Raw genomic sequence first — 26,322 nt, forward strand, 5'->3', positions numbered from 1 at the left:
TTTATGATGCAGCAGTGATTTAATATTTTTCAAGAACCTGAAGGATTTATGTAGAGGAACTGCTGTTTTAGTAACTAAATCCTTTTGGATGGACTCCAAGATAAACCAGACTTGTCTGGCTTCCGCCCTGGGCCCCTCCACCTCTTCCAGTTTCTCTTGGCAAATATCTCTTCTACTTACTGGAGGGTGATGGTCAAGGAGATGACCTTCCTGGCTGCTTTATCTACCGTCATCCCTACTTCAAAACTCTCTCAGCTTCTCTCTTTGTTCCTTCAAATCTCAAAGGAAGAATCAAGAAGGGAGGGAAGTAACATTTATTGAATGTTTTCTACAAGCCAGGAACTGGCAGATACATTACCTCATTTAATCCCCCACAAACACCTTGTGAGGTAGGCGTAATTATCCCTATTTTGCTTGTTCAGGGATAGAGGAAATGTATTCTTTTAGCAGCTGGTAGAATTCCTCCTGGGGACATAAGCATCTTTGTGGGAAAAAGCCTTGATCAGCCTCTGTGGGCTATAAGTGGGAGGATGGGGGGGCTAGGGAAACTTGTGGAGAATGGGATGGGGGGTGATATGGGTTCCACACTCAGAAAGAAGAGACATAGAGGCAAGAGAAGAACCAGAGGTTTAGAAAAAGATTGTGTGGAACACAATATGCCTCATTCTCAAAAGTGTAAGTCTTCAAATCTCCAATAATTTTACTAAACTAATAAAATACTGAAAGAAAATTTTCTGAATGGGCTTGTTGGCATAAGGTGAAACAGAAGTCCCATGTGTTTCACCTGAGATGGTGTCAGGTGGTACCACAAGTAAATGAATGTTTCCCACACTTGGCATCTGAGTTACATAAAGGATAAGGGGCAGCGGACTAAGGCTGAGAAAAATTAATGAACTTGACACCGATCATATAGCAGTAATGCATACATGCATCACGAGCAGAGACAGAATTGAACCCAGGGCCGTTCATCTCCAAAGTCCATTGTTTTTACCTCTATTCCACAAGCTGTCCTAAGCGAGAAATCTTTCTCTTCTCTACGACCAACTCTCCCACTGGGATACTCCACCCAATCGCAGTAATAGTAGTGACTATTTATTGAGTGCTACTCTGTGTCAGGCATTGTTGCATGCATTAGCTCATCAGTCCACCCAACATCACTATATATTTGAGAGTATAATTATATAGATTTTAGAATATGGGAACTGTTGCTTAGAGAAGTTAAGACACTAGCTTAAGACCCTTCTATCTGAGTGGTGAAAACAGCATTTGAACCAGATGGTTGTGATTTCTCATCTCATCCCTTCCCACCTTTTTCAGGAATGATTCCTCTAATTAACCCATTTAATGAACCCCCACTCTCCCTGCAGCACCCTGGGCTGCACCCTGAGATGTGACCTGGGAGGGTCTGTAGAGGTCATGTAACACTGAACACAGATGGTGCTCTGGTGGTCTCAGGTCAAAGTCACTGTCAACACCTAGGCTAACAGTGTAACTCGGGGGGTTGGCAAACCTTTTCTCTAAGGGGCCAGACAGTAAATGTTTTTGGCTTTATGGGCCATATGGTCTCTGATGCCAACTCCTTAACTCTGCTGTTGTCACATGAAAGCAAACATAGACGTAAATAAATAAACACAGCTGTGTTTCAATAACTTTATTTATGAACACTGAAATTTTAATTTCATATATTTTTTTGTCACAAAATATTATTCTTTTGATTTTCCTCCCCACTATTTAAAAAGGTGAAAAACATTCTTAGTGTGAGAGGCACATAAAATCAGAGGCAGGCTGGATTTGGCCCATAGGTCATAGCTTGTGACCTCTGGTTGTACTGAACTCTCCCTCCTTTTGGGCTCTCCATCTATCTGTGCCTGCATCAGGCTGAACAGTCTCTGGGCTGGGCTTTGATTCTTCCTTCCTCTTGCCTATAAAACCACACAGATTCAGTTCCTGAGCCCCTGTTCATTGCTCTTTCATTCGAAGCTCTCTTCCAACCCTACAGCTTCTCCTGCTGAACCAGAGGAAAAGCAGTTGTCTGCTGTCCCTGAACGAGGCAGCTGCAAAATAAGACCAGTCACACTTAGATGAGCTGGTGAAGGAAGCGAAGCCCCAGGACAAGTTAAAGAAGCATCACCCTAAGGCTATCATAGAACTGCTGTCACTTAGATGACCCGGTGAAGCTAAACCCCAGGACAGGTTAAAGGAATGTTAGCCTAAGGCTATGACAAGGCTTGAGGATGACATGCTTCAAATACATAGACCGAGCGTCCTAGAAGTATATCTCTAGGAAGGTGGAGAAGATAGTACTAAGAATCTGAGTCCAAGGAAAGAACTCTGGAGCCCAATATACAAATGCCTTTCTCATCTGGGAGAACAAGGCCAGAGGACAAGAGATGGTAGGACAGGTGAAGGACAGGAATGCAACTCAGCCCAGGGCCAGGGGACAGCTTAGGTGTAGACCCAGAGAGAAGACTAAGGAACAACTAAGAAGGATAACAACTACTAACATATTAACTATTTGCTATGTTCCAGGCACTATAGGATGGTTTCTTTACATGTTATCTTATTGAACCTTTTCAATACTCTGGTAAAACAGGCATTTTAAAAATCTCCCTGCATATATATATATATATATATATATATATATATATATATATATATATATATATATATATATATATTCATTGTGCATCTTCTGTGTAGCAGACTCTGTGCTAGATGCTACAGTAGGTAAGTAAGCAAAAACACACCGTGTACCTGATTGCATGGAAATGGAAATTGTCTAGTATAGGAATCGGCAATTTGTAAAGGGATAGATAGTAACTATTTTAGGTTTTATGGGCAATAAAAATCTCTGCTACTCAACTCTGCTACTGTAGTGGGAAAGTAGATATAGATAATATGTAAATTAGTGGATATGGCTATGTTTCAATAAAACTTTATTTACAAAATAGTCTGCGGGCCAAACTGGCTATAGTTTGCTGACCCTTTGTCTACCAGAAGAGATAAAAATTAAGTAAATAATTACACAAATAACAATCATGAAGTGCTATCAAATATAAGTTCCTGATGCTACAAAATACAAAAGCCTATAATAGGAAGGATTATACTGATTCAGGGAGATCAGTGATTTCCTAAAGGGAGTGGGCCACTGACGAAGACGGCAAGACTATTTCATACAGAGGAATCAGTATGTACAAAGGCCCTGGGGCAGAAGGGAACATGACAAACACAAGATTGAAAGGTTTTTATGTAGTTGGAGAATGAAGAGTGGGGATCAGTGGATGTAAGATGAGGCTGAAAAAGGCAGGTAGGAGCCAGACAGTGTATGATCATGTGAATCTTATTAGGGAATTAGGTCTCTATTTAAATATACTCACCATGGCACAAGTAGTTAAGTAACGCTCAAGGCTGTATAACTAGTAAAAAACAGAGCTACTAGAAATCTAGTCTGTTTTCTTCCAGGCCCAACTTCTGTATTCTCTTTGTTCACTTTGGTTTTATGCTTGCCCAGTATCTTTACAAATTCCCCTTTATGAAATTCCAAAATCTCTCAACTAAATTAACAGGGAATTTTGTCTACACTTAGACTAGGAGGCTAGCAAGGCCTTGAAATGAGCTGAAAACCAAAGTAAAACTGTTAGAGGAGTCACAGATACAGAGAAGAAAGTACACGTAGTGGGGAGAGCTGTACTCTCTATTCTCTTTTCGTCTCTGATGTACCCTTTTATGGAGCCTTATTAAACTGTTCTTTATACTCTGCAAATACGAGTTTTCAGACTATTGCCCAACTCCTTAAACCCACTCTGATGTTCCTTCCTGATCTAGCCCTGGCCTACCCCCTTCCAGCTCTGTCATCACCACCTCATTTGCCCCTCTCGCCTTTGGGAAAATTGGATGACTTGTGTCCATGTCCCCTCTTGAATCCCATACAGTTGCTTCTGTGCGAAGAGCCCATGCCTAGCCCTGACCCTTTGTCTGGATACCTGCCTTTCTTTAAGAATCAACTCAGGAACTACTCACGCTTCCAGTTCTATAGGAAGCCTTCCAGGCAGGCCTCTTCCCCACCTAGCTTCGTGGACACCGCGTTCCTCATCTGTCCTCACACAGTTCCCTGTGTTAATGGCTAACGTCCTAAACTGTTCGTGGCCAGCCTCCCACACTGGACTCTGAGCTTGTGAGCTCAGTGACAGCACAGAACTTACCTGATTGGCATTTAGCGTTCTCTAAGTAGAGGATAACTGAACCCCATATTCCATATGGAGGGTAACTTGTTTAACTGATTATTATCAGTTGTCAGAGCCTTCTGTTTCTGCCTCTTAATTATCCTCATATTTCTCCTTTAGAGCTCCTAGAATCAGCAGTTCTCAGAGTGGGGTCTCTGGTCCAACAGCATCAGCATCACCTGGAAACTTGCTAGAAATGCAAATTCTCAAGGCTTCCTCCACCTCTGTAATCAGAAACCCTGGGGGGTGGGGCCCAGCAATCTGTGTTTTTCATAAACTCCCAGGTCGTTCTGACGTGCACTAAAGTTTGAGAACCACTGCCTTACAGGGAGTTATTCCCTGAGGATGGTACTCAACTTATTTTCAATCTGGAAAAGAAAAAGAGTGTGGAAATGACAAAAGTTTAATTAGGCTGGAAAATGAATTTTTGGACATGACAATTTAAGTATGTGACAGGTTCAGAGACGTTTAAAGACAAGACTGGTTCTCTGTCTGTCTTGATGTGGTCGTGCTGAAGGGCAGGGATTTGGACAAGATAACCTCACCAGGTGCCTTCCAGTGTTCCAGTTCCCTGCTTCTAGGATATTCTATATACTATGAAAGAAATAAGTTAGGGAGTGGGGCATTACTGCTAGGGGACTTTGGGCTTTCAACCCACAAGGAAGTATATGCTTTTTTCCCCCTTGTAAGGTGAGGCTTTGCCAGACTATACTCATAAAAGGGTTGACCAGGACCTTTTGAGAAAGGCAATTGTTTGTTTTTAGGTCATAAAAATAAATCCTCGCTTTGTTTTCAAAGGAACATGCTCTTCATGCAATCTCTACAAACTGAATGACAAGTAGGTGAGGTCCAAGATTAGAAAGATAAAAACTTCATTTGTTGATTCTTGGCCTAGAGATGAAACAATGGGGACAAAGAAGTGGCTTGTTGATATAAGCTCTATAAAACACAATAATATTAGTCGTGTAAACAGAAGAAAATAGGATGGGCTTAATGAGATAAATTACACCAAGTCACCACATTAGGGATTAAAATATTCTGATAAAGCAAACACTAAAAGGTCCAAAAGAAAAGGGTAAAGGGAAGAGTGATAACTGCACATTTAGAAAACAATGGGTCCTTCTATCTAGGGTGCTGTCTGACAAGAAGAGCTTTCAGAGGCTGCCTAAGCTGACTGTGAGCACAGTTAAAATCCCACATTTCATCCAAAAAAAAAAAAAAATCACCCTACACGCAAACCCTGGGCAGACAAAGCCAACGCATTCTTTTCTTCCCTATTCTTTTTTACCCCCTACATTTGCACAGCAATCCACTTTGCAATATAAGTCTGTGAAGGGAATAAAAGCACTTCACAAGTTTCTAAATCTATTTGCATTCTCTAGATTTGTTGGCCTGACTTTCAAAGTGTGAAGCAGCAGCTGTTCTCAGGCTTGGTGGGGCAGGGGTGGGAAGGTGGGGGAGGAGCCGGGGAGGTGGGGAGGAGACAGCTAACTTATCAGTGTTTAAGATTGCCCATGTACCTGTGTGAACAGCAACTATCTCATGACCGTTTTTGTAAGAACACTGAACAACTGAAGTATATAGTGCACGTCTTGTGGTATTTAAACTAGTAACGTTGTCAGGTCTTTCGTCGATAGTATATATTTACATAGTTGTCTTTATTAAAGCATATAACTATGAAGAAATAAAACGTTTTCAAAACTTAGAATGGGTAAACTCTCACTGGCTTATACTTCCATAAACTTCTTGGCAATGGTGATAAGCACAAGGTTGCCAAAGCCAGTAAGCATTTAAAAAACAATAGAATAATAATAAGAAACAATAGAAGTACCCAAGCCACGAAGCCCAGCTTCAGGCAAAAAACTGATACTACTACTGCTAGAGTGGACTCCATCTGTGCTTTTCAGGAACATCTTTCCTGGCTGTCAAAAACGAGCTCGGTGTTTTCAAAATGTGAATGACAGGGTTCACGGAAGGAACATTTTAGGCTCCTTTTGCAGTGGAAATAAAAATTCCCAACATTAACCTCTTCCACACACAACCAACACCCTCCCTACCTCCTTTCCCCAAAACCACCTTCTATACTCAACCCAAAAGGATGATGGAAGTGAGAATACTTCATTCCTAGGAAAGAATTTCCTAATTCTCACCCAGTGTAATTGTGGACCTACCAGTCCATGCTGGTTCTAATGCCCACTAATCTATTATTATGTGAACACGCCTCTTGAAAAACTGGGGTGTGTTTCCAAGGATTTGTTTGAAGACATTGGATAACAGCTGACAGACTGCAAATTTTAGAGATGCTTTCCCATTTGACATCGAAGGAATTCTTACTGAGTGAAATTTAAGAACTAAGTACCACCTTCTCCTCCCTGGTTCTTCCTTATTCCTTCCTCTTCTCCCCTCCTCCAACCCTGGGAGCTCAATGCACCGTTCACAGCATAAAGATGGGCTTTGTTCTATCTTCCCAAATAGAACTTTTTCTTAAATGGTTGCAGTGGGAGAGGGGAGTAATTGTGATGTAAAAGCTGGTAGAATTGGTCTATGTATAAAGCAGCTAATCATGAGGTGTTTTTTGTTTTTTTTTAAGCCTGATCTGAGTAGCTAAGATTGTTTACCTGATGGTTTAATTTTTCCTTACCAGAAAAAGCCAAATCTAGAGAAATCCCTTCTTTTTCTCTTTCTCATAAATGAAGGTTTTGTATTTTTACTTTTTTTTGGGGGGGGGCGGGGGTTGTTGTTTTGATAAAATAGGCCTGATTTCAAAAAAAGATTTCAAATGAAGAAAGACACGTGGAAGAGTTCCTAAAGAGTAGACAGAGAATTGTTGAATTCAAAGATAACTGAGTTTGGCTTCTAGCACGTAACAGCAACCCACAGACATGAGGATTCTTATTTCGCCAGGGCTTGTCAATTCTCACTAAACCTTATTCACAGATTTGAGACCTTGGCCATTACTAACAAAACAGATGATGTGAAAGGGAAGTCTTCAGGAGGAAAGTGGAAGTTCCAGTCCAAAAATACCCTAGACCAGATCACATTCCTAAAAGGAGTTCAGCTGAAATCTAATTTACCTCCTAATTTCTATATGTGTTTCTCAAGGTCTTTCCAATGTACGACTTCATATCCATTGGGTGAGATGGCATGACATTCAAGAAGAGCGTATTTGGGACCTAATTCCATTAACCTCTCGCTAGTTAGCCACTTTTTTTTCTTATTATATTATCTAAATGGGCAACTCAGGGCAGTTAGCTACAAAAAAATAACTGTTATATATTCAGTTAAAAAATAACTGTTGTTCATTATTTGTTTTCATACCCCTTCCTCCCCAAATTGTATTTTACTTCCAAAAACATACGTGTACTAGTGTTTTTTTCTTATCAAATAGCGTATGAATAGACATTGGGGTGGGAGGGCATTCAAGGTGGGTGGGTTGGCCTTTCCCTGAGATCCATTTGTCCAGCAGCTGAGAAACACCGTGATGATGTATTTCCTGGGCCTGAGTATTGGGCCATGACAGGACTCGAGTTCCACAGAACACACTTTCTGAATCCTGCTGCAGTCTGATCTTCCAGGATGCAGCCTGGCAGACGTGGTACTTTCCCAGCTCCTGGTATCTTAAAGCAGGGCCTTTATCAAGCCCCAGGCAAAAAAAAAAAAAAAAAGGGAAAGGGACCAGGTTGTTCGGGCAACCACAGTGATAAGTACTATAAGTACTACACTAGTTATCTCAGTTAATCTCTTTCAGTCCAGGCAACCACCTTGAGAGACCTGTGCTATTATCCTGATTTTATAGGTGAGGAAACTGAGACCCAGAGAGAAGTGTTTTGCCCAAGGTCATATAGTTAGAGCCAGACAGGAATTCCATTTCAGGACCCTCTAAGAACCTGGTGCTCTTTTCCTTATATCACTCTAGGCTTGGGAGTGGTGTCTGAGGAATGCCATGGGATGTGGGAGATGGAATGGGCATGCTGAGAGGGGAGGGGGAAAAGGCAGAAAAGGGCCAGCAGAGAAGGGAGTCACAAAAGAATTATTCAGGAAATTCTCTGAAGAGCTCTGAGTCCTACTGATTTGGAACTTAGACTATAACTTCATTTAAGGCAGAGATTATGATTTATCATTAGAAAAAGTGTAAAGGAAAGAACAGTGCATCCTAATGTTATTGAGTAGTCTGGTGTCACCATTTTTCATGAATATGGTTTTAGGGTTAATGTTAATGACTTTCCATAAGCTGGAGGTATTAATAATTGAATTGAAAAACTCTATAGTTAAGATGGTTCATTCTGTGTATCAACCTGAATGGGTTAAGGGATGCCCAGAGACATTTCTGGTTGTATCTATGAGGGTGTCTCCAGAAATTAGCATTTGATTCAGTAGACTGAGTAAAGATCACCCTCACCAATGTGGGTGGGCATCCAATCCATTGGGGGCCCCCCAAATAGAATGAAAAGGAAAAGGAAGGGAGAACTCTCTTCTCTTGTTGAGCTGAGGCATCAAGCTCCTGGTTCTCCTGGTTTACCGGGACTCATACAAGTGGCCCCTCTGTTCTGAGGCCTTCAGACTCAGACTGAATTATACCACTGGCTTTCCTGGTTCTCCAGCTTGTGGATGGCAGATTGTGGGACTCTGTCGCTTCCATAACCATGTGAACCAATTCCTATAATAAGTCTCTCTATCTCTTACTAGTTCTGTTTCTCTGGAGAATCCTGACTAATACAACATCATAATTTAATGCAATATTTTTAAATTGTGGGCTGCAACTTGCGTATGTGAAAGAGAGAAAACTGGACTGACATTTAAAACATTTTAGTATGGTTCATAGTGAAAGATATGTGAAAGCCATTGATTTTAAGAGGGCTTTGTAGGATAAAACAAATCCATCCACATTCAACAGGTCAAATATTTCCAAACATGTTATCAGGACCCAGACTACATATAGTGAAAGCCATTATTAATCATAAAACTACGTATGTTCCCATTTTCTTATTTTTTTTTAATGTTATCATTGGTGAAGTTGTAAATAAGGACGGTTGCTCTGCTGTCCTAGAGAAAATTAAAACTTTTAGTCTCCATTATTCCTCTGCTTCAGCTGGCTATTGAGCCCACCTTTTCTGCTGAACTGCAATTTGGGGTATGGATTGGGTGCTGCCAGAAAGCACACAACTGAAGGTGGTTGCATTTCTCTGCTGGCAGACACAATTTTAGAGCCCCGAGGCAGCTGTTAGCTCAGTTTACAGAAATATAAATTTTTAAAGTATCAACCTCACCTCAAAAGTACCAAGAGAAATCCATCCTACCAAGCTCGTGGGCAAAACACATATAAATGTTTTCCTATCAGTAGATCGATGAGGGAAGTGATCTAGTGAGAGCCGAGTGAGACATGGCACTGCGCTGTGAAGGGTAACTAAGGACTCAGCTCTGGCTGGTGGCTGCTAGTGAGCTCTCTGGAGCACGAGGGTTCAAAACCCAGCTAACACAGGTCACTCTGGGAAAGCACTGCGCCTCAGGTTTCTTGTCAGTGAAACAGTGATGATAATAGTATTTGCCTAACAGAAATGATGTGAGGGTCAAATGAGGTAATACAAACAAGTAAAGCTCTTAGAACAGTGTCGGACACATAGTAAGTGCTCGATAAACAAACGGTAGGTAAATGCACATTTAGAAAATGAATAGGATGAGAATCCATTGTAAAACTCATGCAAGACAAAAAACAAACAAACAAACAAACAAATCAGAATCCTACTGACTTAAAAATTGGTAACATACACATAATATAAAATTTATCAACTTAACCATTTTTAAGTACACAGTTCAGTGCCTTAGGAACATTCACAATGTGGTACTATCACCACCATCCATCCACAGAACTCTTTCCCTCTTGCAAAACTGCAACTCCGCATCTATTGAGCAATAATCCCCATTCCTCCCTCTCCCAACCCCAGGCAACCTCTATTCTTTCTATCTTCTATCTCTGAATTTGACTACTCTACATACCTCATATAAGCAGTCATACAGTATTTGCCTTTCTGTGTATGGCTTATTTCACTTTTCATAATGTCCTTCTAGTTTCTCCATGTTGAAGCATGCGTCAGAATTTCCTGCCTTTTTAAGGCCCATTGATTTTCAACCTATCAATGTAATTTTTTTTTTTTAATTTTCAGAAATTAAACATGTAGCTAGGATAACATCCCCTCTCTCCAGCAAAGGCAAATAACTTCTTGAAACACTCCCCAGAGTTACCTGAAGATACCTGTCTCTATAGAAATGCTAATTGGAAAACCAGTTTTCTTTAGAAAGGTTATAATTCCTTGAGGCAGGCTGTTTACATTAATCAACATTTCTCCAATACTTGTCAGTGTTTTGTAACACTTTTTTAAGTGCCAATTGTAGCTTGCCAGTTCTTCTGAAGTGTGGAGGCTGCAAATGGGGAAAACCAGAGCAGCAACTGTCCTCTTGGGGCTTTTCCTGTCTTGTTGAAACAGTTATTTTTAACATTTTCCTTTTACATAATCATTGCTTATGTGGATGGTGGCTAGAAATATTGGACAGACTGATTAGTCACTGTGTGTAAAAAGTCCTGGTTTCCCTGTATGTTCATATTTGTCTCCCTTAAGGTAAGACACTCAAGTTTTTCACTGGAAGTTGTGGATTTAATCTATTCACACACGCAAACCAGAATCTGTTTACCATTGTCACAGAAATTTTTCCTTTCAATAAACATAATGGTAATAATAATTAAAAAAAAAACATGCTAAATTGTTACTATTGAAGAAAAAAAAATGATGGATGCAGCATTTCAACGGTCAACTCTCAGATTATGCCCTGTCACTTTTCAGGGCTTTTCTGGAAAACTGTTTATTAGCATATTATAGATACTTGCCTCTGTGATTCTAGATGAGCATAACATCATCATCCAAGATTTAGCGCTATTTTCATTTCTTTGCAAGCTTAATAATATTCAAAGCTTAGTACACAGAATGATAACCGGTTTCATCATTATATTTCAAAATATTAAGGACATTTCCAAATCAATTTTATAAATTTCATTGCTAGGCTCAAGTGATGAAAAGTCCAGCAGAATAACTATAACGGGAATTAAGAAATTAAAATGAAATTCATTTGCTACTCCGTTATCCTTAATTTACATAAAAGTTTTCTTTTTTTATAGATTTTCTGGTGATTCTGAGCTTGATAGCCCACAAAACGATGCATTAAAGGATTGCTAATGTAATGCCCTAATTTATCTAAAGATTTCCACTTTATATTAATTGATAACTAATGGATATTTGAGACTACCGAAGAAACAAACAAAAATAAAATAGCACAAATAATAAAAGAACTCAAAGATCCAGTGCAAAAACACTGGGTAATACTTTGGTTACTAGTATGACAGCTTTTCCATGACAAGAAAAATAAAATAAAATCAAATCACCACTTTTTTCCTAGTTTTTAAAACAAGAAATATTGTAAGCCAATCTTTTAACTCCAAAGGGAATTTACACTTAACATATGAAGGAAAAGATGTAGACAATGAATGTACAATTATTTTCCCAAACTTTTTATCACGAAAAATTCAAATGGAAAAGTTGAAAGAATAGTAAAATGAATAACTGCAGACTTTATCCCTAAATTCTGTAACTGTTGAGTTCTTGCCAAATTTTCTTTCTCTTGCTTTAACCTTCAAAAAAATTGCACTTTTTAATTGCAGTTGCAGACATCATTTGAAGTTGCATGCTTCACCATGAGTCTTCTAAGAATGACATCCTCATACACAACTACCATATTCTCACATTAAAAAAAAAGATAGCCATAATTCCATTTTACTTAATATCCAGCCCACATTAAAACTGCCCAAGAATGTCTTTTATAATTGCTGTGGGTTTTTCTGGGTTTTTTTCCAACCAGGAGCCAATAAAGATTCGCATACTGCATTTTCATTATATGTCTTTGTTTTTAGGGAATAGTCCTCCCACTTCCCACCCTCCCACCCCCCACCTCTCATAACACTGACTTTTTAAAGAGCCCAGGCCAGTTGTCTTGTGGAATGTCCCAACCTTCTGTATTTATGTCACTTGACTTGTCATCTAGGCCTAGACTTGCCATCCTAGAATTCGTGGAGGTATCTGGAATATTTACTTGCCTTCTAGCCCCAACATTCTGTATTTATGTCATTTGACTTGTTCGTCAAGGCCTAGACTTGACATTCTAGAATCCATAGAGATAATCTGGAATATTTACTTGCCTTCTAGCCCCTTTTCCATCCCCCGAGTTCACCTGCCTTCAACCATGAATAGCAAGAGATCACAGATTAGCTGAACTCAAGCATTAACCCTTCAAAGAACTTGCTAGCTTCAAGGAAGAAAAGTTATTTAAATGAGACTGCCAAAGCAAAAGCTTTTAAGATAAAAGGAAAGGTGTCTCAGTTTAATGTTCATTTCCTAGCAAGTCTAGGGCCTGTAGCAAGGTGGGTCAATGGAAGAGCAGTGAGGGGCTAAGGACAGCTCTTGTTACGGGCATATGCAGGAAGGGACATCAAAGGTGCTGCCTTTAACTATTTTCTTTTGTCTACCAAATGCCTTTCAGCTTCTGTTGAGCTAAATGCTAAACTGAAAGAATAAAAAAGTGTATTATCCCAACTTTTCTCAGACTTTAGAATGGGTTAAAGGGACTGGGGTGGGAGCAATGGGTGGCTAACTTCACAGAGACCCATTATTACGGCCTGAGCTTCAGGCAGTATCTGATTTTGCCCCAAAATACTGTCCTGGTTTTTCAAGAGCATCACCTCCTTAAGTGGACTTGGAAAGCTCTGACAGAAAGGCCCTTTGCTTGAACTATTTCAAGGACAAATAATGAATATATTCTACTGGTGTGAAAATCCCAAATTAATCAGTCTACATTAACACGTAGGAGTGTGCCATACCTGTGCACAAGGCGTAAACAGGTCTAGAAGGAGCATCAATACGCAGAAGAACATGCTACGCTGGCGTTTGTAGCCACACTTCCAGATGGCTTATAGGGCCCAATACCTCTCTAGAAATACAGACTTAAATAAACAAAAGTTCGACCCCTGCAGAGGTGGTGTTATTCTGCAGGCTAGCTGTTTTTAAAAACATGATTGGCCAGATAAGATGCTTATCAGGCTGGTGCCTCAAATCCTCAGTTTATTTGAATGCCTTGTGAATGGGTAATCTCCTACAAGTTTTGGGGCTTTAACAAGGTAAACAAGTAGGTGGGCTGTGAAAGTAAACACTGCATTTCCTCCCAGGCTCATCCTTGGCTCCAAAATTCCGCCCCTCCTCACTCCTTTCACTAGCCCCAGCCTTCCCCTTCCCAAGCTTGGTCTCTTGTACCTTGTAAAAGTACTAAAATTGCAAAGGAGACATTTTTAATTATAACTACTACAGTAATGAATTCAAGTACACTCGTTTGTCATAAAGGGCTTTCCCATCTGTCTCTAAAGTATACTTAAAAAGGCTGTGTATTTGATAACATTAGCACCAAGCATCTTCTACATGTTAATGTTCAGTGTTTTAGATGTTCACTCCCCCCATCCTCAAAGACAGCATGGTGGCAGTTCCAGAAAGCACATTTATCGCTGTGTTTGGGAGTGTCTGTGTGGTCTCTTCCTAATTTATTTGCACTCCAATCCTCAGGGATAGCTTCGCAATCCCTGTAGGCTAAGGGAGATTAGAGATCGGGGTTGTCTGCTTCTCCCCACCCTCAAAGAAAAGGGAAAACAACTTCCCCGAGTCCCACAAGTTCTTCTGGCCACTGTACAAATTGTTCTTGAGCATGGAGGGTTTCCAAAAGCCCTAATTAGCAACTCACAGCAAACATTTCTTTGCATTAGCTAATGATCCGGCTACACTTGTAAGCAAACAGAACCAACATATCTAATCAATGCTGAAAAACCAACCAAATGCCTATTAAACATCTGGATGTAATTTTCTAGTTAGAACAAAATGAAAACATATGCAGGTTCCTTTGATCTGCGTCTTAACAACAACAAAAAAAATGTTGATAAAAAAGCATACTGGTCAGCCAATGTGTCATTTTCATAAAGTCTGCTCGTTTCTCTTCAAATGCTCCCAGTTTAATTTAGTTGGTTTCCTGCAATCTCTAATTTTACCATATTGTGTGAAACCACAAGAGATTCTTTGGATGTGATTTTATTTGAGGTTTTACTGCTGCATGGATCTGCTACTGATTTTTTTCTTCTTCTCTGCTTTCTCCCCTCCATCCCCCATGCCCACCCTGTCCTTTTCTTTGGTAAAAGGGTGTGTGGGGGGGGGGGGCGGGCGGGGGGAAGGTCATAATGCAATGCTAGGAAAATTTCTTCTGGACTTTACATTCTTAGGTTTAAGAAACTCCCAATTAAAAAAAAAAGTCTAATGAGGAAATGTACAGCCAATAACTCACAGTTAAAAGGAAGAGAAAATTACAAAACTTATCTTTTAAAAATTGACATATTATTTCAAATAAAAAAGTAATAGATATAAAAGACGATGCATAATTTCTATGACCAGCAGATTTTCCTACTGTATCTAGTACTTATACTATATATAACATCTAGTTTTTGTAGTTTGCTTATGCTATTGGTGAGCTGAATATTTGATAATCATCAACAAATGAATGAAAATATACCCATATATGCATCAGTGATAAAACAAACAATCTAACAATCTTTTTGTTTCTTTTGCAGAGGATAAAAAAGGAACTTTTTTTCAGAGACGATTTCCTACAGAAGTGGAATACTTAATACTATTTCATGTAAAAATAACATATGAATATGTTAAAGAAGATTATGTTTAATAGACTTTAAATAGAAGACCAAAATTATAGATGGTATGAGTAGGACCATTTTCTTTTAAACAGGCTGTAGGCAATCTACACATATATTATTTATTTAAAACATAAGATTAAAGCTACTTGATTGTTTAAACACCATAATTTGTAATGCAGTTTGATGAGTTTTGTAGTATAATTATTACAGCATGACAATCACAGAGAAAATATGACCTTGAAAAGAGACCCAGCCTTCTCCCTCTCTCAAGGAGGATGCGCTGCTCTAGAAACAAGCCATTGAAAACCCACCATCTTTATGCACACAATTACGGGCCTTCCAATTTTAAAATCATCACTCTTTCTATTCTCCAGTTACTACATTATAAGGAAATCAGAGGCCTGGTGTTTCAAATTCTACTGGTAAAGAAGCATTAGTTAAAAGAGAGTTTCCAATTTTACCCATGGCAAACTGGGAAATATAGTGAGTAACAGCAAACATGTTTGCTGTAAACAGCTATATTAGAGAACATTTGAAGACAATGCTTTGAAGGGGATGGAAAGGTGATAGTAGAGAAGAAGTAGCAACACTTCCGTTCCTATCTCAAAATATACCACTTTAATTTTCTCTGTTTAAATTTAATTACCAGCCTGTGCCAGTAAATCACAGCAAAACTCGGGTAAGTGAGAAAGAAGTCTCAGTGGCCCCAGTTGTCCCAGCATGCACTGACATATTTGTGACATCCAAACACTTTCTACACAGTCCTGAAGCTGATTATGGAATGAACTGACCACAGATTAGCACATGTAGCCCAAACACTAGATGAAGATTTCAAGGCAGACCGGCTGTCAAAGGACAAAGCTTAGTTGCCCAGGGATCATATAATTTTAAGAAGTCCTGTATGTGGCGCAAGCCTGCTCGGGTCATCACCAAATTTAACCAAGAAAAGAGGGCAGTGCTTCTTCCTTTCCATTCTCCATTTTAGCAAAATGAATATGACCCCCTTCCTAACTCTACTTAATATGGTAAGAACACTGCAAAGCCGCAATGCCCAATTTGTTTAAGAATTTACAATGGTCTTGTACAGCTGGCTAAAATAACTCGTTTAATTTTTCATTTATAATTGATGTTTGGGATTGATGCAGTTATAGACAAAACAATATCATACATATTTAAAAACTGTAACAGTGACATGTATTATCCAAAATGATTCTTTTAATATTTCAAGGAAAAGATCTCTGTAAAATAAAATGTATTTCTGGTTAAATAAATTGTTTTCCATAAGACTCTTGAAAGTAAAATAATAGGACAGTGGGGTTATTAGTACTAAAAACTTGGTAAGTACATTCCAAGGTAACATGAATGCTTGTCAAAGATGTGTCTTTCTCATGGAAGAATTCACCACCATTTGGCCAAAATAGCATTAGTCACTCACCAATCATGTGGAAATAGCTCCACTGAACTGTTCTTTAAACAAAAGTATAAATGCGGCAATATTGAAGGTTTTCTGCTGCGCAGTATATTTAGAGAAACAGACAAAACCTAGAGATTTATATGGTATGCCCCGTTTATTGAAAATCTCAAAATCCCTTTTATTTAAGTCAAGTTTCAAATCCACCTCATAATAATTTTAGCCACCTTATTTACCCAGCGCTTCTTATTTAGTTCCTTACACGGCTCAGCCCTGGATACCACCCAAACTATGGGTCTGGGGTGGGCAGGACATGATTTTTAGGTCTCAATGCTGGTTTATCCCATTGTCTCCCTTTGTTTCCAGGAATTAGAAACAGACTCGCGGTCATGTTGCTGAGAGGCTCCTAAAACTCTCAGCAGTCCTTTACTCCCCAACACAGAGAAGTCGGAACTTTTAAGACAAGGACCCTAGATTTCGAGCCCCGGGGCAAAGCATCGCATCTGCGACTGGGACGCGCGTGCCTTACACTGGCAGCACCTCGGGTATACTTCCCGATAAACGAGAGCAGGCCGACCTTTTCGCAAAGTGGTCTCAAATCCTCCAATAAAAACCAAATCCTATCACCTTGGGTGCAAAGGGGGCGTGGGCATTAAAAGCCTCGTCTTATGCGGCTGGTGTACATACGCCAGCTAAATGCGTTGCCCACTTATTTTCCATCAAGTGCACAGTCCACTCCCCGTGCACCCGCGTAAAGGCAGCCCAAGGAAAAACAAACCGGATAAATTTTTGAATGTGACCTCACTTTGAAAAGAGTAGCATCAAACAAGGGGATAGCACCAAAAGATGCATTTGGCTCCAACTACCAAAAAGCCCCCCCCTCCCATAAGAAACTACGCCGTTAGTCGCTGAGTTACTTTCACTGTAATCTCAGGATTTTCATTTAAGGGAAAAGTGAAAAAGTGAACAGTGGCAGGAATTTTGCAAACTCGAACCCCCAGTTTCCGTGGCTGCACACTTGCGGGTCCCTCTCGCTCTCGCGTTCCCGCGCGCTCCCTCCCAGGCCCCACGTTACTTTGATTGACAGCCGGGCCCCGCCACTCTCCTTCCCACCGACCTTCCCATCCACAGTGCCAATCTCCGCGTCTCGCAGCTTCCCATTGGCTGGCTTCAGCGTCCCGCGGCTCCTCCAGGAACAGTTCCTCACCGAGCCCGGGAGGACGCGGCTGGCTGAGGAGGGGTGGGAGGGACAGGAGGGGAGACGGTGGAAACAGCAGAGATGGAAGCAAGTGGAGTGGGAGGGGAGGGGGAATAGGAGGGAGGAGGCCTGTCCAGTGCTGCGCCGCCATAGGCTCCGGGGAGGGTGCGTCAGCACCCCACGTTGGGCACCGCGCATGCGATTGGCTGACGCTGGCCTCCTGCTCCCCCTCCCAGCCGTCCGGGCCCACGTCGCCCGCCGGCTTGGTGCTCTCGTCCCCCGCCCGCCCAGGGCTGGGCGGGGCCCGCGCTGGTTAGCTCCGGAGTGTGAAACCGCGTGTTAATGTAACCGGCGCGAGAGGCGCGGGCGGCGGCGGCAGTGGCAGGAACGGCGACTGCAGGAGCTGCAGCAGCGTCGGCGGGTTCTCTGTGCCCTGCGTCCCTGAGGCAGCCGACTGCACCACCCCCACCCTTTCACGGCCGGGCGGGACCCGCGCCACCAACCCGGACCTTCGCCGGTCCGCGGCGACTTAATCCCGGTGGGCTGCGGCTGCCCGGACTACTCCAGACTCTCCCGCGGAGTTTGCCGGCCGGGAAGGGAGGCCGAGCGGCGAAGCGCACTCCTGTTCTTCTTCCCACCATCTCGTGGATGTCGTACCTCGGGCCGTGAGAGAACTTTGCAGCGGGCTGGAGCGCCCTTTACGTAGAGGCATACGAAGGGAAGGAAAAAAAGAGGACCCAGGAAGGGTCCGAAGCGGCCGGACGGGTTGTGTGGGGCGAGTGCTCACCGGGCGCGGCTCCCGGATGCGCCCTGGCCTCGTGGAGCAGTGGGCGACTGCGGGACTGCCCTTCGTGGAGTAGCCCCGTCGGGCCTGGAGGGTTTGTGCAACCCCGGAGAACACCGAGTGTCGGTCTTACGGAGTGTGCGGGGCAGCCTCCCGGCGCGCCCTCCGCACTTTCCCAGCCTCGCTGTCATTCCGCGCTTCTCAGCCAGGGTTGAGCCTGCGGGGCGCCGGGCGCGGAGCCTACACCGCGGCCGGGACCTCGCTCCCCGCCGCTTTCTAGGGGCTCGCGAGTGCCCGGCAAAGGTGCTGCCTGGACCCGCGAAGGTCGGCTCCGAAACGTCACTAGGTTGGTTTGTGTGGGGTTAGCCGGCAGCCACCTGCACCTCGCCCGCTGCCGGCGCCGCGGGGAAAACCCGGAGAGGAGGCAGACCGGGAGAAGAGCAAAGGAAGACAGCCCGTCTGGATTTGTTTGCCCGGACGGTTGCCGCGCACAGTGATCGCCTACAGGAGCGCGCCGGAGTCACCGTTCCCCCACCTCCTCGCCCAGGCGGCTAAGGCCTGCGGGTTGGAGAACAGCGCGGTCTCGCGGAGGTTCTTCGAGCAGCTGGGCCCGGGGTGCCCCACGATGTGGCCCTGAACTCGGGAGCCCACACTGGCGGGAGCAGGAGCAGCCGGGCGCGGAGTGGCCCGTGCGCCCCGCCGAGCGCGCCTGCGTGCGTGGCCAGCGGGCCCCCTGCGCGTCGCGTTTCTGCCGGGCTTACTGGCTTAATTTTTCTCGGCGGGATTAAAGTTGGAAATTGAGCGGAGAATTGAGTTGCCGGGGAACAGAGCCGCGGCGGCCGCCAGAGCGATGTTCCCGCAGAGCCGGCACCCGGTGAGGCGCGGCTGGCCGGGGAGACGGGGTTGGTGGTGGGTGGGGGGGGGGTGGGGGGGGCGGGAGGCACTCTTCCGTGCTGTAGGGAGGCGGGTGGCTGCTACATTCTGACGGACCCCTTCGTCTCCGGGGCTGCAAGATTGGGAGGTCCCGGGCCCTGCTCTCTTGAGGTGGGTAGTGGGCTGAAACTCCCAATTCTTCCTCCCACCCTGTTTCTTCTGGGTCACCTCCTACTTGACGTCTAGACAGGGTGACGGGGGCACCGGGAGAGGCCGGGGTTTCGCTCCCGCAGCCACATCCTCCTTCCGCGGGGAGGGGAGGGCGCCCCCCCCCGCTTTGTTTCTGGTCTCGCCTATTTGCATGTCAATGCGGCCCCCGTTCCGGCGCGCTTAAGGTGGCCTTGGCGACTCTGGGAACGGGGAGCGTTAGGGATTTGTTTTTCTCCTCTAGTCCCTGGGGTCTTTATCGCCCCCGTGGGGGAGGGCGCGGCGATGACGACAGTCTGGCCTGGTCCTCCCCGGCCTCCGGGGAACCCCTTTGCCTCCAGTCCGGTGACCCAGGAAAGGCTGGAGGGGACTTAGAGCCTCTAGAAGCCGGGGGTCAGCGGAGTGTCCACTTTCCCCCACCCCAAAGTGAAGCGCAAACTCGCGTTCGGGACTCCGTTATCCGCCATTTCTAACTTTATTTTTTGTTTGTGTTCCACCCACCTCTCTGTTCTCTAACTGCTTTATCCACCCGCCCGCATCTCCGTCCCACGGTCCCCCTCGCTGGTCGCCCCCCAGACGCCGCACCAGGCTGCAGGCCAGCCCTTCAAATTCACTATTCCGGAGTCTCTGGACCGCATTAAGGAGGAATTCCAGTTCCTGCAGGCTCAGTATCACAGGTGCGTGTCGGCCCGCGCGGGGCGACTGGTCGCCCGGGTAGTCCCGTGCCCCACGTCGCCCAGCCCCTGGGTGGCGGCGGCGGCTGTACTTAGTATTTGTGTCCAGGCGGTGGCGTGTGGAGTCGCAGTTAAAACCTGTCATTCACGTTACCCCCTTTCCTGGCTCTTCCCGGGCCGCCTCTTCTCTTGTCTCCTCCTCCTCCCATTGTTTCCCTTCTGCCGGTTTGCTGCTGTTCCAGGGAGTCTGTTTTCGTGTGTTTAGGAGTTAAATGAGAACCGTCAGTGTTTGCACTTCATTTATTTGTTTTGCAACAAACAGGCTGAGCTAAAACCTTGGTTCAGTCGATGCCCCAGCCCTGGAGTGTCGGTTCAGGGAGGCAAAGCCAGTGTTGAAATCGCTGTTTGCTATGGTAGAGAATTGGGCTGAGGCAAAGTCCATTATGGAACGCTAGATGCTTTTAAGCTGTGCCCATCATTGGTGATCACGAGGGGGGTGGGTGTGTCAGGGAAAGCTCACCTGCTTTGGCGTCATTTCTGGGTAGATTTGGGTAGAACAAGGGATTGGAGTCACATTTGTATCCATCTCAGCTTTAGTCTCTTCATCTAATGATACCTACTTCAAAAGATTTGCAAATAAGAACTATTTGTAAAGCACCACATCCATAGTGGACTTTCCAGAAATGTTAGTTTCTCATTCCTATGAAGTCTTAGCTGATTAGAGCTAAGAAATAACTGTAATGACAGTTTTTATTTTTGTCTTGCTTGAGAAAAAACACAGATGCTAGGGTGTGAATTTTCTTATTTTGTCAGAGGCTTTCTGATTATTGACCTTTTGTCTACTTGAAGATAATAATCTCTATAGAGCTTGAGGCATACCTACCCACACAGTGTTTACCAAGCAGGGAGGACTTCAACCCACTTCACTGCAGTAGCTGCTTGACATATTTTGGCAGGGATTTGGAAATCAAAGGTTTTAAAAGGGACCAATAATTGTAGAGGTAACTTTATAGGTACAGTGTTTCAAAGCTAGAGACTTTGAATTGGCAAAGGTAGTGCAGCTTTTGCCTGAGACTGAAGATTGTGCAAAGGCCAGATTTTGGTGGAGTCTCGAGAAGCACGCTTTGATTCAGGGAAATAGGAGTGAACAGATGACCACCAGGAGGAACAGTCTTCTGGGTAGATCAGAGGTTTTGCCAGATTTTTGTTAATAATTTTTGGCATCTGACCAGGTATGCACCAAGAAGAAAAAGAATAGTAGCTGAATGGATACCCTGTAATGTTCACCTTATTTCTTTCCCCTGTTAAATGCAGGGACAAAGCTTTTGGGTGTTTACCTAGATAGTTTATGGCTTTTCCAAATTGGTCTGTTTTTACTTGAAGTGTAAATATGTGAGGCAGATGTTAAAACAAGTGACATAATGTTTACATTAAGTTGCCTGTTTTGTTTTTGTAGCCTTAAATTGGAATGTGAGAAACTGGCAAGTGAAAAGACAGAAATGCAGAGGCACTATGTGATGGTAGGTATCAATTAGATTTTTTTCCTTTTCATGTAATATGAGCAAATACATGTTCTTAGCATCATAAAACATGAATTAATGAAATGATTGGTTCTTTTTTTCTTACAGTATTATGAAATGTCATATGGATTAAACATAGAAATGCATAAACAGGTAAGCATTAGTTAAATCTTAAGCCGTAATGAGAAATTAGTCATGATTTTCTCAATAGTGGCTTTGTCTTGTGGGGAGTTTGTGTGCTATTTTTCTGCCTTGGTTTCCCTTCTTGCAAATTGGTGGTAATACTTTGCAGCAAGGATTGCTTCTTGACAGTTACAAAATGTTTAAATGACTGGGTGAGAGGTGCTTTGAAAATGTAAACTAGCTTGTGTATAGGCAGATGGGAATTGAGACTCTGAGTTTACTTTTCCACCTGGATAGATAAATTCTCCTCTTGAAAGATCTGAGCATTCTGTAGAGTTGCTGAAGTTGAGAATAGCTAATGTTTTTGTTCTGATTTGGAAAGAAGTGTGGACCTGTGAGACACTCTTGTCTTTAAATAAGGTTAAACAAGGTATATGACTAACTATGGAATTTTCTTTATGCTTTGGAGCTGCATAAAGTGATACTCAAGATTGATGGCCTATTAGCATACATCTTTTTGAAAAATTTCTCAGTTGATACAGGTTTGGATGTAAAAAAAAAGAAAAAAGTGTTCTTTTATGGTCACAACATATGTAGGGAGTTGCTTCAGTTCTAGTGGTTTTAAAAGCGTGAAAAGATTAGTGAGTGGAAAGCTGTAGCTATGACTATGAGTTTGCAAGTTCCCATAAAATTCACACTTATGGCTACTATAATGGTGTATAAAAAGAGTATTGAGCTGGAACAAGGCACTAAGGACCTCATAAGGGAAGAAAAGCTAAATGATTGCTCAGCCCAAAGGACCCTGGATTGAGTAGCCATTGTCTGCCAAAGAAAGCATTAATGGCAGGGTGTGTAAGTATTCTGGAGATATGCTGACATTCACTTTTTCATCAAGACGCTGGTACAATAAGTCTTTTAGAAATCGATTGCCTCTTAAAAAATTATCATCAGATGAAGTTGCACAGTTGGACACATTTCAAAGTGCAACAATACAATTCTTACTTGATGTATATGTGCTATTTCATCTCAAACCCTTGTTTCATTAAATTAAAGAGCATGGCTGACCGGCTGGGGCACAGTGGAGAAATTGATTAGTTCAGCCTTCAGATCTTCCTTATATTCAAAGACTTTCATTAAGCAAGTGCGTTTCAGAGTTGAATTCCGCTTTTGTAATTCTGCACTCTTTGATTTTTAATTCATCATAGATTTCATAACGTTAAGTTATCATCCTGTACATTAGATCTGTTCTCAGATATGTGTTTGAAAAGAGAGAGTGAAGTTCAGGTCCTTTCATTAATAATATAGTTGGGCCTTTTAAAATGCTGATTTTTATTCTGATGTGCAAAGTTGGTAGCCTAGTTTATGTTGGGTTTCTGCCTTTGTTTTTGTGTGTTTAAATGGCTAGTGCATTTAAACATGTTGAGGCATCTGTAACTTGATAGTAATTGGGCTAGAAGATCTGTGGTCATTTAAATAAATTATGCAAATACAGTTGGTCAAGAAGTTCTAACCTGTCACGTTTTTTTTTTTTTTAAGTTAACCATAAAAGCACAATTTTGCTAACAAATATTCAGGAAGAGTAAGAGGAGCCTGAGCTTTTTCTTAAACTCATAAACTCAAAGGATTTAATAACCTCACTGACTCTTTTACAAGGGAATGCCACTTTGTGTGATGTATGCTAGTGCTGGATTTATTGGGGGAGCTACGGAGGTGTGTAATTCTTCTGGGTTCCTGTTGGTTACATGGCAGAGTGAGCTCTTCTTTATCGAGTAGGGAAAAAGTAAGAAGGGGAGAAGAGGGTCAGGAACCCCATAGTGTGAAAATAGTTTTCTAACGAGTTTCTGTACTCCATCAGGCATTTGTGGGTCTACGCTGTCCCTTCGTGAGCCTGTATGGGTTAATAATATGCTGTGTATAATTGGCTCAGTAATTTGAAAAATGTGAAAAGCTGAGATGCCACATTCTTCATAGTAGGGTATTCAGCCCCCTGAAATTTAGTTTATATTGTAAATGCTGACAGACCCTTAACTAGAGTGGTGTGCAAAGCAATGCTATATAATTCAGTTTAAAGTGGCCTTACATTTGAAAAACATCCTCTGAATGTCACACATTAATAATAAGTTCTGAGGAGACATTTGGTGCAGCTAGTAATCATAATTCTTATTAAAACTGGTGACGTCTGGCCCCCAGGGTGTAGCCAGGCTCAAATTGATGCTTTTTGCCGCCTGATCACCAGCATGGCCTAAGTGCTCATTATATTGTAGAGAGGGCCTTTGGAGCTCTCATTAGATTTGACAGGAATTCTCTCTAGGGGGAAACTGGGCATTAGCGAGACTCCTGACAGGCTGAAATTAGTCCTGCTTTATGGCTTATAACCAAATGCTAGCAAGGCATCATCAGGGGACACAAAAAATTGTCATTTCTGACAACATCTTTGTTACTGAAAAAATGCAGTGATGGGGAAACTTTCTGTGGAGAGAGCTTTAATGTTAAGATTTATCTCCTGTGTGACTACTGCTCTCCCTTCCTACCTTTCAGCGGGTTTGTCGAAGGAGTGAGTTTTACAGATTTCAATGTCAGGTCTCCCCAGATTTTTCCATCTGGGAAAAAAAAGGTAGAAGTGTGTCCAAATCAAAAATGGTATGATTGTGGTTTCCTTCCTTGGTTTGGTGCCCGCAGCCCATGTTTATGTTGTGTCAACACTTCCTGATAAGCCTTCCCCTTACTTGCTCCGCTCCCATTTGTGACTGGTTACTGAAAAGTCAAAGGCATAGGGATGGTAATAGATACTTAAAGCTTTTATTGCAGCATTAAAATGATTTTTTTTTCTTTGAGCCTTTTATAGATCTCTGCTTGGTCATCTCTCTCCAGGTAGATCTTACACTACAGCTATCTCTATATAAGAGAGGTGCAGACTTCTCACGAAAAACTCAGGCAGTTCTGATACCCCCAGTGTTTGAGTTCACGTGAATCTAGTTGTTTTGAGGTCTGTGCCTCGTGTTTGGCAGTGTGAATTTTAAAGTGTTGTTGTTTTTTCCTGTGGTATGATATTATTTCATTTGATATTTTTGGCAATAAGGTGCACTATAAATATATAAATAAACTTTTATTTGCCCCACTCGCCTGTCTTTTCAGCAGGTTGATGCAGCCATACCCTAAAGTTGTCATTAGTGGCTTGAATTTGTACCGCACTTACCGGTTTTCAAAAGTGATTTGCCTCACCCTGTGAAGTAGGTTGGTTAGGTGTTTTGCTCTGCCTGCAGCTTGGGTATGTGTTCAGAGTCTGCGCTTTGCTGAACACCTGTTGAACCTTGAGTTTGGGTCACCTGATCCCCAATTCAGTTTTTCTTCCCTTTACCCATTCTACTGCTGTTAGAGGGTGAGGCCAGTGGCAGAATCATTGTTGGGCTTTGGCATAGTGACTCAGGTCTACCTAGCTGCGTGTCTCTCCGCTTCTCACTCTTTGTGCTGACCAGCTTCACATTGGCAGGCCGTTGGGGCTCGGGACGCATCCTAAAAGTTATGAAAATCAGCAGTACTGACTGATCTGTGGGGGCCTGTAGGGACGGGGTCCCAGAGAGCAGTTTCCAGGCTCTCGGCCTCACGTGGAAAGGTGCTGACCTGGTTATTAGATGGCCATCAGCTGTAACCAGTTAGCCATTAGCCACTATTTTGTATCTAACTGCTGTGGCTACGCTAGAAAGGGCGGATGGATTGCGGTTCGCAAGTGCAGATGGCAGATGGTGCAAATCCTACTTCCTATGTCTCGCCCGGCCTCCAGCAAGACTATGGTGCAGGAAGACCCCTTGTTGGGGTATTGCTGATGTTTGCTTCTTGTGTCTCGACCAGCCGCCATGGAGAATATAGTGGTACGAACCCCCTACCTGTGGCTCTGTTGGTGTTCCTTTTTGGCCTCACCATATCCTGCATTCACCTGCCAGGAGTGGAAGCTCAGACCCTGCATTACAGGGCCACAGCCATGGGTAGGGAGAAAGTTGTAACCAGTCGAGCAATACCTTCTGCAGGTTAAGATACTTTTAAGAACAAAGGAAAATTTGAAACACGTTGCCAGGACTCCTGGTTGAGACCCAGCAACACAGTGAGTTTGATCAGTCACTTTGTCTTCTCTCTGCTTGTACTCTCCTGAAGAGCAGGCAGAGTGAGTGCTTGGGGCTCTCCAGGACGTTGAAGAATTTAAAAATAAATGAAAGGACTAGCTCTGGAAGGAAAATTGTTTTCAACAATCATGTCATGGGGTGGGAAAGGAGAGGAGAAAGGAAAACTCAGGTGAGAGCTTAACATTTCCAAGCTCCATGCAGTATTTCAGAAAACACAGTGTTTCAGACCGTGTAAATTTTGGAGTGAAACTCTTTTCACAGTTTTGATATGTACTTTAAAGTTTCTCTTAAAAAATAAGCTGTTTTTAGTACTTTTTAAAAGTGTTTATATGGAACTGTTAGGGATTACCTTTCTTCCTATTTTTCAGCCAATTGTGTTTTCTGTCTACAGTTTCTCACTTGGAGATT

At 42.9% G+C, this 26,322-nt stretch overlaps 1 protein-coding gene and 1 long non-coding RNA gene across 3 annotated transcripts in view; both read left to right on the plus strand.

The window, feature by feature from the left end:
• LOC148754992 (uncharacterized) overlaps positions 1-15,158 on the plus strand; it is a 107,095-nt gene extending 91,937 nt beyond the window's left edge. The window contains exon 5 of the long non-coding RNA XR_016019376.1: positions 14,926-15,158. This is a non-coding gene — a long non-coding RNA (uncharacterized LOC148754992). The remainder of the gene's footprint in view (positions 1-14,925) is intronic.
• Positions 15,159-17,956: 2,798 nt separating this feature from the next.
• TLE1 (TLE family member 1, transcriptional corepressor) overlaps positions 17,957-26,322 on the plus strand; it is an 84,323-nt gene continuing 75,957 nt past the window's right edge. For both annotated transcript variants that reach the window (XM_019736679.3, XM_019736681.3), the window contains exons 1-4: positions 17,957-19,273; positions 20,056-20,156; positions 21,610-21,673; positions 21,782-21,826. In XM_019736679.3, the coding sequence (XP_019592238.1) occupies positions 19,250-19,273; positions 20,056-20,156; positions 21,610-21,673; positions 21,782-21,826 (234 nt within the window). In that variant the 5' untranslated portion in view covers positions 17,957-19,249. The remainder of the gene's footprint in view (positions 19,274-20,055; positions 20,157-21,609; positions 21,674-21,781; positions 21,827-26,322) is intronic.

Source organism: Rhinolophus sinicus, chromosome 16 (genome assembly GCF_057876585.1).
Source record: "Rhinolophus sinicus isolate RSI-liver-muscle chromosome 16, RSI-T2T, whole genome shotgun sequence".
NCBI lineage: Eukaryota > Metazoa > Chordata > Mammalia > Chiroptera > Rhinolophidae > Rhinolophus > Rhinolophus sinicus.